General features: G+C 38.8%; 1 protein-coding gene across 1 annotated transcript in view; it reads left to right on the top strand.

The window, feature by feature from the left end:
* COL19A1 (collagen type XIX alpha 1 chain) overlaps nucleotides 1-17,629 on the top strand; it is a 214,355-nt gene that overhangs the window by 61,645 nt on the left and 135,081 nt on the right. The window contains exons 8-10 of the mRNA XM_063125809.1: nucleotides 9,336-9,389; nucleotides 14,279-14,332; nucleotides 16,879-16,923. Coding sequence (XP_062981879.1) covers nucleotides 9,336-9,389; nucleotides 14,279-14,332; nucleotides 16,879-16,923 — 153 coding nt within the window. The remainder of the gene's footprint in view (nucleotides 1-9,335; nucleotides 9,390-14,278; nucleotides 14,333-16,878; nucleotides 16,924-17,629) is intronic.

The following is a 17,629-nucleotide window of genomic DNA, read 5'->3' as shown; positions in this document are numbered from 1 at the left end:
GAAATTCCCTCTTCATCACAACAGTTAAAGCTGCAGGAGCCCTGCCCTCTTTTGTATCTGGCCACTCTACTATAGCTAGTGTAGCTTTAACTGTTGTGATGAAGAAGGAAGTTCACTCTCTTCAATTGACACCTGCTTGCAATTCCCTTTTCTACAGTCCTGTTAAAGATGCAGGAGCCTTGTCCTCCTTTTCATATGGTCACCCTACGAAATAGGAGTAATTAAATGAAACTAGTACATTTTAAAATGTAAACCGCCCAGAGAGCTTCGGCTATGGGGCGGTATATAAATGTAATTAAATAAATAAAATAAATAAAATGGGGACAACATATTTCCCCCCTTGTTTGCTTTGAAATAAGAAGGAATCTAGCAACCTTCTCCATGACATAGGGTGAATCATCCTTCAGACAGAACATCTCAGCTCTTCAGAAGTTTGTCCTGGGAGAATTTTTAATAAGGGGGCAATCAGCTTCTCTCTGCAATCTTTACACAGATTATAGTACAGGACTACATGATCAACAGACTCTATAGTAACCATTCCACATGGACGCAGACGCTGGTTAATCAGGAACTTATTGAATCATCACATTGAAACTAGAGAGCATGATTTATTGAGCTTGATAATGAGTGGATATTACTGGCATTTAAGATAGAGGGAATTCTAATGTGGGTAGATAGGAATTCCAAAGATTTGGTGGATCAACTTCCCCAATAAAAATCACACATCTCCCGCAGATCAACCAGTTCCCAACATTGCTACAGATTGTACCCGAAACCATGAAAAGACCCCTCAAAATAGCTGAAGAGTGCTAGCAGAAACACATAATTGTGCATATGATTTGGCCATTGCAAAATTTGCACAAACAGACAAAACTCTTAAATTTATCCAGTTATTTATAATGATTGGTGGATTTCACATCTGCCTAAAACATTTCAAGGCAATAGGAAAGTTTGTTGAGGAATCTGGAGGCACCCACATCCTGGAGTAACCAGCAACTGCTCATAAGACTCCTAGTATTGGAGATGCTACACCTTTTATAAGACGTCTAGTTACTCAAACCTTTGTACCATATGATGTAAGTATTTTGACACAGGCTCTGGGAATATAAGCAAGGCTGATGCTCACAATCCCCTGGGATTCAGGTAGGGTAACATCATAATTTACTTGAGAAATATTGCTGTACCTAGGCTTAAGCCTTCACATTGCCAGGGTTACTATCACAAGCCTTTTGCAGTACAGGAGAAAACAGCAATGGGTGCCATACGCACCACCTCCCATGCAGATGGGGGAAAGGATGAAATAAATAGCTTGCAGGTTTTTTTTCTTTAATTTTGTGCATGACAAAAGGAGACTTCTTTGAAGGCATGGATAGGCAACAAGGTGCCTGTCCAAGAGGTCCGACGTGCCCCCTGGCACTTTTCTTGGTACCCACCAAGGTGCCCTATCCCTACCACTTATTTTTTTAAAAATTAACTCATTTTCTTACTGGCAACTGGGATGGCTGTGAAATAGGTTTCTTTTGGTGTTGAAAACTGTGAGTTCAAAGGAACTGTTTTGTGTATTGGGGCTCAGCCCCCGCCCCTGCCTCATACTCAGTCTATTGGGCAGGTTACTTGTCCTTTGCTGTGCCTCCCATGGCAACCATTTTGTGATGGTGCCCAGAATTGTTTCTCAAATTACCAGATCTGCCTACAGCCTAAAAAAGGGTTTCCTATATCTGTTGTAAACTGCGTAGAAAGTACTGCCCAAAGGACTTATGTCTCTACCCAGTCTATGCGATCCTCAGGAGGAGCACTTCTGATGGTGCTGCATGCTCCTGGGGTTCATTTCAGGAGTACCTGCCAGAATGTTTAACATCGCAGCACCTGCCCTCTGTTAACACTGTCCCCTATTAACATTAGACAGGAATCTTCAGTCTTTATCATGCAGGCTTTCCCTGAGGTGTTACCCAGCTCGCACTGTTACAGTTTTATTGTTGACTAGAGATTGTTTTACTGTATTTTAATTCTTGTATTTTTATAATATTTTTATATTAACCGCTTTGGTAGTTTACTGGAAAGTGGTATATAAAGTGTAAAATAAATAAATAAGCTATATAGCACCCGTCAAATCATCAACTTGATTACTTCCAGGTAAGTATGCACAGAATTATTATTATTATTATTATTATTATTATTATTATTATTATTTATTTATTTATATAGCACCATCAATGTACATGGTGCTGTACAGAGTAAAACAGTAAATAGCAAGACCCTGCCACATAGGCTTACATTCTAATAAAATCATAATAAAACAATAAGGAGGGGAAGAGAATGCAAACAGGCACAGGGTAGGGTAAATAGGCACTGGTAAGCCTTCATTCAGACTAACGATGGGGTTGTGATCTAATAATATTTCTTATTTTGTATCTAAAATGCAGTTTATGAGTCATTAGTTGCTCCTCCAGGTTTATTTGTTGTTGTTTTTGCAATTGGGAAAACAGAATGACTAATACATATGTAAATAGAGCCCCCAGTAGGAGTGAACCTTTGAGTAAGTACCTGATGGGAGAGGAACGTTGTGGCCAGCTATGCCCTCATGTCTGAGAGAGGATGGTGTTTGCTGACTGTCAGACCATGCTGCACAACCTCTTGCATAAGAATGCAAGGTTTTGAGGCTGAAGATGGTGCAGGTGGCATGTCATATTTTGTTAAGCAGGGAGGCTCCTCTGGATTTAGATGTATTTGCTCTTTCTGTGCACGTACTTTGTACGAAGCACACTATATAATATATATAATATGTTATATGTAGAGTTAGCTTACTCCAAATTTAATGCAATTCAATTTCTTAACCCAGGATTCTGCCAGCAAGTGTTCTCTAGAATATAAAGATTTGGAATTATAGCCTTGTTACCCTGGGATTTAAATTTCTCTATTTCATTGTGTATAAAGGCACACTGGGGATCACACTGCCTAAAAGGACCTTAGATGTATAAAGAATAATGGCTGTGCTTGGTGATCCAAGCAACATACTAAAACTATAGCTGAGGCCCTTTGGAATTCCCCAGTGTTTGAGAGAAAGGGGCAGTTTATCTCTAGGTCTGCAGGAGAGAAAAGAAAAGCACTTAAGGCCCTATATTTTTGCTCCCCAGAGAACAAAGCATACAAAAGTCAACAATCTGTTACAGTTTTGGCAAAGGAAAAGTAGAAAGGAATGCTAAGTACATAAGAAGAGCCATGCTGGATCAGTCCAAGGGTCCATCTAGTCTAGCATTCTGTTCACACAGTGACCAACCAGCTCCCCAAGGAAACCCACTAGCAAGATACACTATCAAGGTTTTTCTGTTTTTTCTTCCCCAAATAATTGTCATTAAATGTTAAGGGCTGAAATGGCTTCCTGCAAGCTTTTTATATTTTAAATTTCAGTGTGGACCTGTTCAGACAATCCGCTAAGCCATGGTTAGGCCTCTAACCCTTTTGCAGCAAGTGGTTAGTGAATGCAGTTAAACTGTGGTTATATAGCCACTATGGTTAGGAATAATTCACATGGCATACTAAGTCATGGTTCACGTGACACACTAAGCCGTAATGTTTCGCTCTAAACACTTAACCATCATGGTTTAGCGTGTTGTCTGAACAGGCTGGTGAATTTATTACCCTGTTGTAAAGTGCGTAGAAGGTACTGCACAAAGGACTTCATCCTTTATGTCTCTACCCAGTCTATGGGATCCTCTAAAGGAGCAGTTTTGATGGTGCTGCATGCTCCTGAGGTTCATTTCAGGAGTTTATTATTCAGATTTCCTTTCTGCACAATCCACACAATGGACTGTGTGAACAGAGTACTAGGTTCCCTCTACTTCTATTGCTGGGTTCATTCCCTGCCTTGGGTCCTTGGTGAAGCTAGGCCCGTTTTAGAGACTGGGAAGCCAGCAAGGGCCTACACAGCACCACATTTGGAGGAGGCACCTATCCTTGAGTAGAAGTGGGTGTGGACTTGGCCCTGGGGGAAAAAATATTCATTGAAATCCACATTTTGATAGGATGCCTCCTTAAAAGGGGATTGGTGGAAAGAAACTTCACTATATCATCAATATCTCCATAACTAGTGGGCAGAGTTCGATTTATAACATTTTAAAGATAAATCAAGGAGCTACAGAATAAAAATACCTGTAACCCCCTAATCCAAAGGCAAATATGGTTCAAGATCTTTTAGCTGACATAATACTATAGACACATTTGCCCGAAGTGCACTGCTCACTAGTCTAATCTAACTTATTCTGGCCCAATCCAGCTCTAGTTGTGTTCAACTAAATGACCATAGCAACTAGTCACGCTAAATGAGAATATGCATCAAAAGACTCATCCACCCACTGAGCCTGCACAAGCTTTGAGATGTTGATGGTAATAAGAAATTAACTGCACCTCTGCTTCTATTTCCCAGGTATGTGTATCTCCCTTGCTGAATCAGGGCTTGTATCTATAAAAGGGAAATAATGATGTGTACCCATCTATGTAAGGTTCTTTCAGATTTGAGAATGAGAAGATGATAAATATGGTGACGTTATTCTTAAAGTCATATTAAATTATTATGGTAGCAATAAATCAAATGAATATTTTAATCGTCCATATCCCACTTCTTTTTTTGTCTTTTTTTGTGTGTTTTGTTGACTAACCACTAATGCTATATGATTAATGTTTATTAATGGGGAGCAGATCACTCAACACTGCAGGCCATGTTGACAATATACGATGAACTTAGAGATCACATTAGAATCACAGAATAGCAGAGTTGGAAGGGGCCTATAAGGCCATCGAGCCCAACCCCCTGCTCAATGCAGGAATCCACCCTAAAGCATACCTAACAGATGGTTGTCCAGCTGCCTCTTGAACTGGTTCCATTGTCGTACTGCTCTAAGTCAGGAAGTTTTTCCTGATGTCCAGCCGGAATCTGGCTTCCTGTAACTTGAGCCCGTTATTTCGTGTCCTGCACTCATTAAAGTGATTAGAAACTTCCCCTTGTTTCTAGGTATGTGAAACAGAGGTAGAGGGTATGGATAGGCAAGGGCAATATTGCAAGAAGTAATAAGTCTGTAAAAATGTTTGAAGAACTTTAATCATTCACCATATATTTCTACATGGGTAATGAAAAGCTTGATGAAAGATCTGCCAAACAGAGTAGTGGTGAAAGAAAATACTTATGATACTAAGAATCCCTGTGGGTGTAAACTACCTCATGCCAAATGTTGGTTGCGTCCAAACCTAGATCAACTTGTTAGATTTGACTTTTTATCTGTTAAAGTCACAACTGCATGCTGCAGGCATAACTTCATAATCGAATTTGTTATGGCACTTCATTATGTAAAAAGCTTAAGGAGGAAAGCTGATTTATTGTTATGAAGCAGCTGTGTATATTTAGCATGGTTTCTAGTTAATAAATTTGACATACTTAAGTCTTTTTTTAAAATAATAGTATGAGCAGGAGACATAGAACTGCATGAATTTGGAGTATGCAGCAAGGGAGGAGACAATAAAATGGCCCGGAGCTCTCCTAAAATAGCTGGAAGCACAGGAAACGAAATGGGATGTCATGTTCATTCCGTGGGCAGTCGCAGAAACTGCTGAGAGTCGTCATCTCTGCTCATGCTGTCTTCTTCCTCTCCTAAGCGCTGGTGGCCCTTGCTCATAGCGTAGTCGGGATTTCACCCTGCTGCTGGTGACTCAACCATCTTCACATGCCTTTCATTCAAAACTATTTCAATGGGAAATACTAAACATCATTACTTCAATTCACGGGATTTGGATTTCTGGATGGAGTGCTGCGTGTGCAGCTCATTTTGCTTGATTTGCTCATCCCCCTGCTCACATGCCAATAAATAAGTGTTGCCAGCTGGATTGTACAGGTGCAGCCCTTTGAATGAAAGCTGTAATTTGAAGGAGACAGGTATAAAAGCAGCAGGATATCACTTGTGGAGACAATTTAGTGTAGATAAAAGAGGAGTGGATTGCAGAAATGCCTTATTTTTAGAAAACATGAACTTTGTCCCTTGGCTAATTGCTTTTCATCACTTATATGCTACATCTGCTGCTAGGATTTGAAACCATGCTTCCCCCGCCCCCAACCTTGCCTTACGGGCAGTTGTTTGTCACAAAAGGCTTCCTAGCAGACCCCTTGCTTCCTTCTCACAATCAGCTATTCATCTCACCCATTTTATTTGACTTTCCTAGCATTATATATTATGATAGATTCCGAGTAATGCCTAATATTTCAAATCCCTTCCCATGCTTTAACACTTATGTCACAGTATGACTTTTTCTGTAGTTGGTTATACAGCAGGAATATTTTTATTATTTTTACTTCGGACATTTCTATACCATCCGATAGTCGAAGCTCTCTAGACATTTTACAAAACAAAATCTGAGCACGTAAGCAATGTCCATTTAAAAAATAATAATCAGCTAAAGTTTTTTCTGAGGAATTTTGGGGTTTTAGGGCTGGATGCAACTTATAGATAATTTTGGGATATGAGGATGTTCAAAAGAAGCACAGGCCACTCACTTCTGAGACTCACATTTCTAGGGAAATATTGGACTCACTGGATAGACTAGCCTCCTGCTTCCCCTTCCTCCACTACATCCAAGAGGAGCAATTTGGAAGTGTTTGTATCTGTTTTCGATTAACCTCAGCTTGCTCTGTTGCCCAAACCCAAATGAACTAAGGTTAATCTTAATTATGTTTAGTGGAAACAGGCCAATTCCAAGCCATAGTTTTAAAAGCTGGAATGCTTTTACTAAATAAGAACAACCACAGTTTAGGGTTTGGATGACATGCTAAACTATGGTTAATCTAAAACAGAAGTTTCTGATGTTCTCCTCACCAGAGAATGACCAGGAAGCTGGGAACACACAATTCTAGGGGGAAGCTAGGCTTATTATTGTCATGCTGAGCCATGGTTTCACACAGTGGTGGGGAACCTGTGGTCCGTGGGCCACATCTAGCCCACCAGGACTCTGCATCTGGCCTATCAAGGCCCCTAGCTGAAGTCCCACCCCTTGGAAAAGGGTGAGGGGAGAGGGAAGTTGACTCTGTTGAGGCCTGCCTGCTCAAGGTAATGGGTGCGTCTAAGAGCAGTGGTTCCTGAAGTCTTTCCTTGCCCACCTCACCTTTCCTGATAAGGAAGTTGAGGGCTGAGCTGGACCTCTTTGAAGTACAGCGTCATAAGTAGCACTTCACCTTTCTCAGTGCGCAAGAGGAAATGCACCTGCATGGCAATCCAGGAAGAGTGCAATCTCTTCCTCGGTTGCTAGTTCACTGTGCTTCACAAGTGGGAAAGAGCTGGGCAATGGAGTTGGGGAGATCACGGGTTTCAACGTAGGGTGACCATATGGAAAGGAGGGCAGGGCTCCTGTATCTTTAACAGTTATGTAGAAAGGGGAGTTTCAGCAGGTGTCATTTGTATGCATGCAGCACCTGGTGAAATTCCCTCTTCATTACAACAATTAAAGCTGCAGGAGCCCTGCCCTCTTTTGTATCTGGTCACTCTAGTATACCGAGTATCCAAACACAGCCATTGTGCTGAGGTAACTCTCAAGCGCACAGATCACACAGCAATTATGATCACCATCTGTCTTATGACGGCTGAAGCAGGGAGTCAAATCCAGCAGTAACCGATTATTTATTTTGTTTTCTTTATTTCTAAAATTTATAAATCGCCCTTCATCCACAAGGGATCCGAGGGTGGTGTGCACAACATTAAAAACAAACAACAAAATCCCTTTCTCTTTTGAACACTCAAATCTAAATCAGCCACTTGGAATTCCACCTTAAGCAAACATACAGATTATTCAATATATTAGAATAACACAATATATGACCTTCCCAATAATGTTAAGCAATAAAGAGGAGGAATATAACCATATATCATGCAAGAAGTGCCTGCAGAATCAGATTAGTTTCATAATGCTAGCAAAACATATTCATTTATTTATGCATTTGAAGGCAGGCATATCTAGCTCATCATTATTGTGTACTAGAAAATTGCTTTCCTGTTTTTCTTTAATTTCAGGTCTTTAATGTTTCATCAATTGAAGCACATAATAATATTAGTTCATTAGTTGACAGTACTCCAGATCCTTAGGGTGTTTCATTCCTGAAGTCAATGGAGCTTGGATTACTTATATACAGTTGAGGATCTATTCTTTACAAATGCTAGAATGCATGATTTGAAATTGTGAGTGGGGTTTTTAAAATGTTTGTTTTGCCATGCTGTTGTCAGAAGACTTTTTTGCTAAAGGATATTTAAACACATGGGCCTCACATCCAATTTCAAAAGCAGTATTTGGTAGGCATATATAGGTTGTTGTTGTTGTACAAAGGCCAATACAATAAGGATAGTGGATTTTACATTCTACTTTCAGTAGTAAACCTTTGTTATTGCCAGCACAAAATGCTTAAATATTACAGCAATAATGTATTCAACATTGATCAATGCTTATTTATTTATTTCATATTTAGACTGCCCAACAACCTAAGCTCTCTGGGCAGTTTACAACTGAAACCATAAAGTCCAGTTTAAAACTTTAAAATCACATAAAACCAGAATAAATTACAGTTCAAGGAAGGCTTGTTTAGGAGGCATTTAAAAGATATTACATTTTCTGCCTCCCGAACCGCACGAGGGAGGGTTTCCTGGAGGGTAGGTGCTGCCACAGAGGAGGCCTGCTGTTAAAGTTCTTCACGACGGCATTCTCTTCTTCTGGGAATGACGAGCAGGGCCTCCTCTGAAGATTGTAAATGTCACCTGGGTGTATATAAGGGAAGGCAGTCTGCTGGGTATGCTGGTCCCAAGTTGCTCAGGGCTTTGTAAGATAATAACATAACCTTGTACATGCTGTGCAGTGAATGTAAGTCAACATTGGAACACATAGATTTTATATATTAAACTTTGCAAGTGGAATTTTTCTTTCCTCTGGTGAATCCCGATCAAAGATCCTTAATATTGATACTTGTATGTGTCCTGCCAGGAAGTATGAATTCTATGTCACATACTAAATGTGAGAGTGCATTCAATTTTTTTCGTAATCATAGTCTGTGTAGATTTTCAGGTTCAAGCCTTAATTTGCTCTTTAATTCATGTTCTTTACAGTGTATAGAACTGCATTTCCCATTTGTTCAGTTGCCATCTTTCTCTTGCACTCTCTGCTTGTCATTTTATTATGCCATTCATGTTTAACAGAAATAACAGCATAAAAAAACCCTATTATAAAGTAGGAATTAAACATTTGGAGGGCTTAAATGATTTTTTAAACTTCCAGCTTCAACAACAGGACAAACGTGTGTACCATTTATTTTAAAGGGTGAAGATGGAGTTAAAGGAGAAAATGGTACCCCTGGTTTTCCTGGAGAGAAGGTAAATTTACTGCTTATTACCTCATGAGTTGCAGTGATAACACATAGTTGGTGTGCTGTTTGGACAAAAATGGTCCCCCTTCATCTCCAACTCCCAGCATCCTGTCCCAGCATCCTCCAGTCAGCGTGACTGGGGACTGTCTAAATGCATAGGATTGTGCCTGGTTTTTTTTGTTTTTTTATCAATGGGAAAGATTATTGCTTAGTACTGTAATTAACTTCCTTACATGGCTCAAGACTAGAGCTCCACTGTAGTATGAAGGTTATAAAATCAAGCATTCCATGGTGCATAACCTTTGCAGAATTTGAAACCGATATTTTTCAATGTAATTCTAGAAATCTTGCACCTGTAGTTTGCCTAATTGACAAAATTGTTGACTATGTATGCAGTAGTAAAGCTAGAATGGTTACCTACAAGGAAGCTTCTTGTGTGATGGCAACAGACGGTATTGGAACTTACTTTTAAACTAGAGCAAAGCCCATTCCTGCTTTTTCTTTTCTTTTCCTGCTTTTATTATTTTATTTTTTTTTGCCCCTCAGTCCCCTCACCACAGAGGGGCTCATAACTACTGCCAATGTGTCTCATTCTTAATGAATCCTCCACCAAAAATTGCAAGCGGCATGTCCCTTCCCTCTTGCGTCTCAATTGGCTGCCTCCCTCCCCTTTCCCCTCCCTGCTGGTGGTGACAGCCTATCCGCACAGCTGCACTTGGGGCCTGCCTTCGCGCCACTCTGATTGGCTGAGTAGGGCTGTCTGTCATCCCTCTTGTGGAAGAGCTGCCCGGATTGTTTGGCATGGAGGAAATTAATTTCTATTTAAGCTTGAGCTTTGAACGTCTTTGAACTCACAAATTTTTCTGCTAGTCTACACTGTTCAAGCTTCAGTTTGAAACAAAAATGAATAAAATCAGTCTGGTAGATCTTGAGTAATAAGCCTTACAGGGCTCATACTTGGTCCCTAAAGTCCCTAAAACTCCCTAAACTGAAACAAAGCCCCTAAAAGTCCCCTTTTTAAATCCTACGTCCCTAAAGTCCTTAAAAATGGGTATATAAATGTTTTTGAATAATTTATGTAAATTTTTATGATTTTCAGTATAATATTTTAGGCAAGTTGCAGCAATTCAGGCCTGATGTCTTTAAAAATTGGTAAGTTTCGTCCGGGTTATGACGTTTTATTTCACAGGTTTTTTAATGGTTTTTTGCGGCAACATGTTGACTATTTTTTCCCCAAAACCTTTGGTAACATTTATTTTAGAGTTACAAACAATACTTGCCCATGTCCCGATTTTATGTCCAAGTGAATTTGTAGCAACCAATCTTTACTAGGATGGCACTTCCCCATTTAACAAAGTTAAACTTTTGACCTATTATTTTTTTTCCGAATCTTCTTCAAGCACCTATAACAACCCCACCACCCCTGAATCTTAGCCCTTCAATAACTTAACAGTCTCAGGATGGAAAAAAAATACAAGAAGTGGCCAAGGGAGACCTACAGAAAAGGTACACCTACCACAAGAAATAGAAGAAATACCAACCAAAGAGGAAAGATTCCAAGGCAAAAAAACAAACAACAACAACAAAACCTTAACAAGGGGAAAGGGCCCCAAAGAGGGACAAAAGGTTGAAACTTACTAGCTTTTAAAGACATCGGGCCTGAATTGCTGCAACTTGCCTAAAAAAGTATACTGAAAACCATGTGGTGATGGTATAGTACTGTATCTTTAAGAGAGCAGGGATTAGACCCAGCTGAAGGCTGGGCAATCTATAAGGGAAGATTGGGGATAGCATTTGAGAGGGCTTAGTCAGGCATACGGCTATGCTGCCAGCCTTGCAAGGCATACTTTAAATAAAGGATTTATATTTGTACTTTTACATAAATTATTCAAAAAAACTGATTTTTGATCATTTAATATGGCTAAAATAATCATTGAACTTAAAAGTTGAGTCAAAGTTAAAAGACAAGTTAAATATTGAAATTAAAGAGTTAATGTGCATTGAAAAGAGTTTTAAAAAGGTTTTTGGTTTGACCTTAACCGGCTTAGTGGTAGGAGTGTATGTGTGTGTTTTAAAAAAAAAACAATTGTGTGACATTTTGATTGTTTCCATTGTTTTTATGAGATCCCTATTTTGGTCCCCTTTTTTTACCTGAAAGTACCCTAAAGTCCCTAAAATAGATTTTAATATGGAGTATGAGCCCTGGCCTTACACTGCCATATTCTATTATAAGATATTTGAGTTGTCATAACAATGTTATTTGAACTTAATTATTAGAAAGTACTCTTTGACTAAATTGTATGTACATTTCACGTACCGGCAGGACAAGTCTACTGCTCAGAACTAAGCCCCATCGAGTTCAATGTGATTTCCTCTTAGGAAAGTATGTCTAGGATTGCAGCTTAATAAAAATTGGGTTAGATACTTCAGAAAATAATTAGAGTGTAAATAATCTTACTTCCAGTTAGATATTTCATTTCCATCATATAAAATAGTGATTCACATTATATATCTTTTCATTTAAATTATCTTGAAGGAGACATTAAATCCCCCATAAGCTTTACTGACTGTACCCGTAATGAACACTTTGCTTTTGTTTTCCTGGGATTTTATTTATTTATTTATTTATTTATTTATTTATTTATTACATTTCTATACCGCCCAATAGCCGGAGCTCTCTGGGCAGTTCACAAAAATTAAAAACATTCAAAGTATAAAACAACAGTATAAAACCATAATATAAAATACAATATAAAAGCTCAACCAGATAAAAACAGCAGCAATGCAAAATTACAAATTTAAAACACCAAGTTAAAATTTATTTATAGACTGTTAAAATGCTGGGAGAATAAAAATTTTGTTGCTTATTTTGGTCTTTACTCAGTGACAATCTCCTGCTACAGTCTTCCAATATCCCAAAGCAATGGTGTGTTTAAGGTTCAGCAGATAGTTCCGTCTTCAATATAAAGATTTTCTAGCATGCCTGAAAATTGTGGAGTTTTTCCATTTCACAATAAATGAGAGACAAATTGTCATCATATTACACTTGAATAGAGATAAAATTAAATCTGATGTTGGCATGGTAAAAGCACAAAATCAACTGCTTTAAAGAGGAAGTGGAATGAAATAAAATATGCGTTGTATAAATTGCCTGTATAATGGGAGTGCACTGAGAAGAAAGATTAGTCGAAATAAGTATTCAAAAATAATAAAAGTGGGAAATTATCAACTGTCTAGGCTGTATCTAGACTAATACTGCAGTCAGCTAGCATATTAGCAAACACACTTATCTTACCTGTCTCATTATTTCTCATGTTCAGCAATTTAGTTGCTGGAGGAGATTAAAATATCAACCAAAATAGTAATTAGATGGTTGCTTTCATTGTCACTATTTTGGAAAGACTGCTATTGAAACAGAAAACAAAATGAATTTGACATTTACCATTCATTTTATTTATGTATTTATTTATTACATTTATATACTGCCCCACAGCTGAAGCTCTCTGGACGGTTTACAGAAGTTTAAAGCAGTGAGCATTAAAAAGAAATATACAGAATTTTAAGTCATCAAAAGCATAAAAAACTACAATATCCTTTTATGTGTGTAGCTTGTTTGTATTTTTTTATTTTTTTATTTATTTCAGCTTCTTTCAATCCCATTTTTTTTTAATTCACAAAGTGGTTCCCAAAAATCAAAATTGCAGGCATAAAAACTAAAACCCTAAGAACAACAACAATGAAACAACAGTCCATAAAACTAATTAGCACAATTAAAACAGAACATCAATTAGAACAGCAGTAAAAGTTCAATGCCTATTGGGTAAAAATATTTTCTAAGCCCGCCTACCTCCTCCCCATGGTAGCTTCCAGGACAAGTAGGGGGGAGCTTGGGGAGGTGAAGAAGCTTAAGGAGGGGAGGGGGGGCTGCAGAGACAGCCCAAGCATCTGTGGACTGGAGGGGGAACCTCCACAAGCTATATTAGGCCTACAGACCAGAGGTTCCTCATCCATGCTGTAGCCCATCTTCCACCACATGTGCCTGAGACTTCCAAGAATGTAACTGTCTTTGAAGAACATTGCCTTCCGTGGAAGACCTGAACTTACTTTTACATAAAATTATTGAAATGATGTGGTAAGGCAAAGCTGTGATAGAAAGAGGCTACATATACTGCAAAGACCACTTAGTAGGTGGAGATGGTATTTATGTGCTCTGCATTTATGTTGCATGAAGGGAATGGGATCCAGGAAGTACATACACACACACACATACACACATACATACATACATACATACATACATACATATATATATATATATATATATAAATCAGTCTTAGTAGTGGAAGTAATACCCCAGTCCAGCTTCCACACTCTGCCTACATGAGTCATAAATTGTAAAAAAGTATTGTTTAAAAATGTTGCATAGGCCATTTGCAATACCCACCCAACTCTTAACACTTTGCTTCATAACTTTCTGCTGCATTTCTGATTTAGTATCAAATTGTCCAACCAATAGAGCAGGATGCCATCCATCCAGACAGTCACATGCTTCAAGGCATATAACTGAAACCAGATTGAGCTAGTAAAGTGTCTTTGATCAGCCGAGTGACCTAAAGATTCAAAGGACACCACATGGTACACTACATATCAGTCAAATATGCTTTTAACTCAGTAAATATTCAGATTATTCTAAACTTTAGCGCAACAGTTTGTTTAGGAAAAGAATATGAAATTGTTCTCTCCAATTAAGGATGATGTGACACAATTAAGAATATTTTTTACAAAGACATTATTTCTTCATAATTCCACATAAAACCATGTATTCATATCACATAAAATTATATTCCACATGAAATTATTATGATCATATAATCGTAAACATATGATTTGTTTCAGGGAGAAGATGGCCTGATCGGAGCTCCTGGTGTTCCTGGAGATTTTGGTGAAAAGGTAGAGCCAATTTATATCCATTTAGTGTGATTCTGTGTTTGAACGTTGTTATTTCTCCCTTCCCATTCCTTTGCGTTTTTATATAGTTTCTAGAACAGAGTGTTGTGTTTCCATGCAGAAAGAAGCCCTAATTCCCATTTAGCTATTAAACTCACTGGATAGTCTTGTCAAAGTCTCCATCTTCCAGCCAAACTCAGAGGATTGTCCTGATGATAAAATGACATAACTCTATGTATGTCATCCTAAACTCCTCAATGGAAGGGTCATTGTTGTTGTTGTTGTCATCATCACCATCATTATATTCCACCTTTTCTCCAATTCTAGGAAAATGCTGCTGTTTTTATAAGAGTTTCTGCTGTTGACCCCCTTTTCCCCCTTGAGCTATCAATTAACATTGTTTTGCAGGAAATTGAACTTGGGTGGTCACTTTGAATGCCCCTTTTTAAATGCAAAGGCAATAAAACTCCTGCCTCCCAGCTGTTCTATTGCTAAAATCTGCTACTAGAAATGGCATTCAGTGTTTTTTGTACTATGAATGCTGCAACTGGCGATCTTAGCTATTAAGACAGGTTGTTTCTCTGCTTGGCATTCATGTGACTATTGAGAATACAACAAAACAGAATATACTTCTCAAAGCAGTGGTGAACTACTGAAGATTACCAACACCCAAAGGTGTTGGTAACAATACACAACAGGACACAAGATGGCAAGGTCTGTCCCTGTATAGGCGTATAAAAAGTTGCTAAGGTCTATGAGTCTTACATTTTTGCACATGTATAGTGCAATCCTATACATGTTTACTCAGATGTAAGGTCCATTAAGTTCTTTTGGACTTATTCCAAAGTAAGTGTTTCTAGAATTGCAACCTTAGAAGCCCTACTACTATTGTGACTATATACTCTGTAATTCTTTTATAAAAATATGTAAGTAGGGGTGTGCACTCTGCCCTGGAATTGTCTGGTAACTGTGAACATCTGTGGAACATTCAATCTTCAAGAGCAGAGATTGACCGCTTCCAAACCCTTTCAATTACGATCAGAGCAGAGACATGCCCAATTGGAGCACCTAAGTCTCCATAATTATGCTGCTCTTTGTGTGTGTGTGTTGTGTGTGTGTGAAGTGAATATCTCCATATTTGGAAGATGCTGAGTGGGGTGAGAGGTAGCTTTGATACTGACTTCTGTGGCTAACCAGTTATGAATAGCCACAGTGCTCTCCCTGACCGTGTTCTCCTTCAATCACAATGTTCAGGGAAGTGGGAAACACTAACTGGCTGCTGATTCTGGCTTGGGGGAAGGGGAAAAAGGGAGCTTGTTTCTGCTTGAACTCATAGAAGTCAAGCATCCACATTTCCACAGTGTGAAAGTGCTGCTGGGCTGGTTGGCATTGTGATTTGGAAGGCTTCTACACCTGAGTCAGGCACAGGCAGGCTCTTTATTTCAGTGGCTGGTTTTTGAGTCGAGGGGGTGGGGTTCCATTCAACAGATCTGGAGGGCACCAGGTTGGAGAAGGTTGGAGTGGGAATTTTAAAAAAATCCTTAAAAAATCAAGGCATTAATGGAACTGATTCAGACTTGGAGTGGCCAAAGCCCTCCTTGCCATGGTTCATCTCTTTATCTGTAAAAATTATGCCGATGTAAGCATTTTTGTTAATTTCCATTTTAAAAATTCCTAAAAATCAAAGCATGAACTGAACTGATTCAGTCTTGGTGGGGCTAAATCCCTCTTTAAAAGCTATCAGTGTGCCAAGTTTTATCTGTTTATCTTTAAAAAGGAGGGAGTTGTAAGCATTTCTGTTACCCAAATACTGAACGGTTCTTCGAGGGTAATTTGATGAGGGGGGAGAGAGGGGGAGGAGCTCCAAAATTTAGGCAGAGAATCACCTCTACAGAGCTCCAGATCAAATTTTGAGGCAGAGAAGACCCACTTTGCAGAGGGTCAAATTTTGAGGCAGAGAAGACCAGAGGGGGAATGCCCCTAGTAAGTAGCATTCCCCCTCTGACATAGAAATTAGGGATGTACTGATTTTGTAAAATCCATTCTTTCTGCATTTCATGGATTGTCTGGTGCTTTTTGTTCTGCTGCCCATTCATTAATAAAATCAGACTTTTTCCAATTTCCCATATTTGCACAAATTTGCATTTGCACAAATTTGCACTTCTGAAAATGTGCAAATATCCCCCCCCCCCAAATGTGCATTTTCATGCTTTAGGCAATGGGGAAATGTGAATTTTCAGCTGGTGTTTTTTGTTTTGTTTTTAATTTTATCTATTTACTGTGACTGAATTTGTGTAAATTTCAAAAGTTTTCTTTTAAAAAAAAAACTGGCGCGCAAACCAGTGGAATCTGTGTGACTCAGGAAAAGCTGGTCCACTGTGGAATTTGCATTTGAGTCTGATTCATAGAAATCCAAACTCATTTGATTCCATTGCAAATTTCTCCAGCATCCGTAATAGAAGCAAAAATGGGTGAAAATGTAGAGCAGTGCTAAATTGTTTAAACATTTCTTTATGCTAACCAATTTCTTATATTTCTCTCAAATTCAGGGTGAACATGGCTTGATGGGTGACAAAGGTGATGTGGGTGAAAAGGTAAATAATCCTTAATCTTGCAAATTGGTTTAGTTTAGTGTTGCTAAATGTTGTCCTAGTAGTTTCCAACTTTACCAGAGATCCAATCCTCATTAGATCGTATACAAACTCCTGTTCTCTGTAGAGATAATGATTGAGAATTGAACCACAAGCCCTGTGGTGTTCAGTGTAGGAATAACAAGGCTCTTTCAAAAGTGTGATAATTACTATTTTGATTGGATTTCTGTGCACTGATCATATTTCATCTTAAGCATAGCCTGGGGGGGATATTTGGTAGCCTCTGTTACAAGATTGGCGGTAGTAATTTGCTGTATATTTGCAGGAAGGGCTGCCAAGTAGTCCTTTTTTAATCAGTCTGGCTGGTTTTTGAGTTTTGAGGTCAGCGGCCAGACAAGGGGTTTAGTTTTAAAGGGAGAAGCAGTTTTTCCCCCCTTCACCCATCCGTCCATTATTTACTTGTTTTGTCTTGTCCATGTGTGTATACGCGCACACACATACTGGGCTTTGTGTGGGTCAGAAGCCCCCACTCAGAACCTGTATTTTGAGACCATTGCTGTAATTTTATATCCTTCAAGACACTAAGGTGGTAATATATGGTCCCTCGTATTTTATACTCACAACAACCCTGGGAGGGAGGTTAGGCAGAGGTTAGAGTGGCTGACTCAAGATCACCAAGTGAGTTCCATGGCTAAGTGGGGATTTGTAC

The sequence above is a fragment of the Elgaria multicarinata genome, chromosome 4, assembly GCF_023053635.1.
Source record: "Elgaria multicarinata webbii isolate HBS135686 ecotype San Diego chromosome 4, rElgMul1.1.pri, whole genome shotgun sequence".
In the NCBI taxonomy this organism is placed as follows: domain Eukaryota; kingdom Metazoa; phylum Chordata; class Lepidosauria; order Squamata; family Anguidae; genus Elgaria; species Elgaria multicarinata.
The sequence above is the reverse complement of the archived record's forward strand: the minus strand, read 5'-3'. Positions and strand labels throughout refer to the sequence as shown.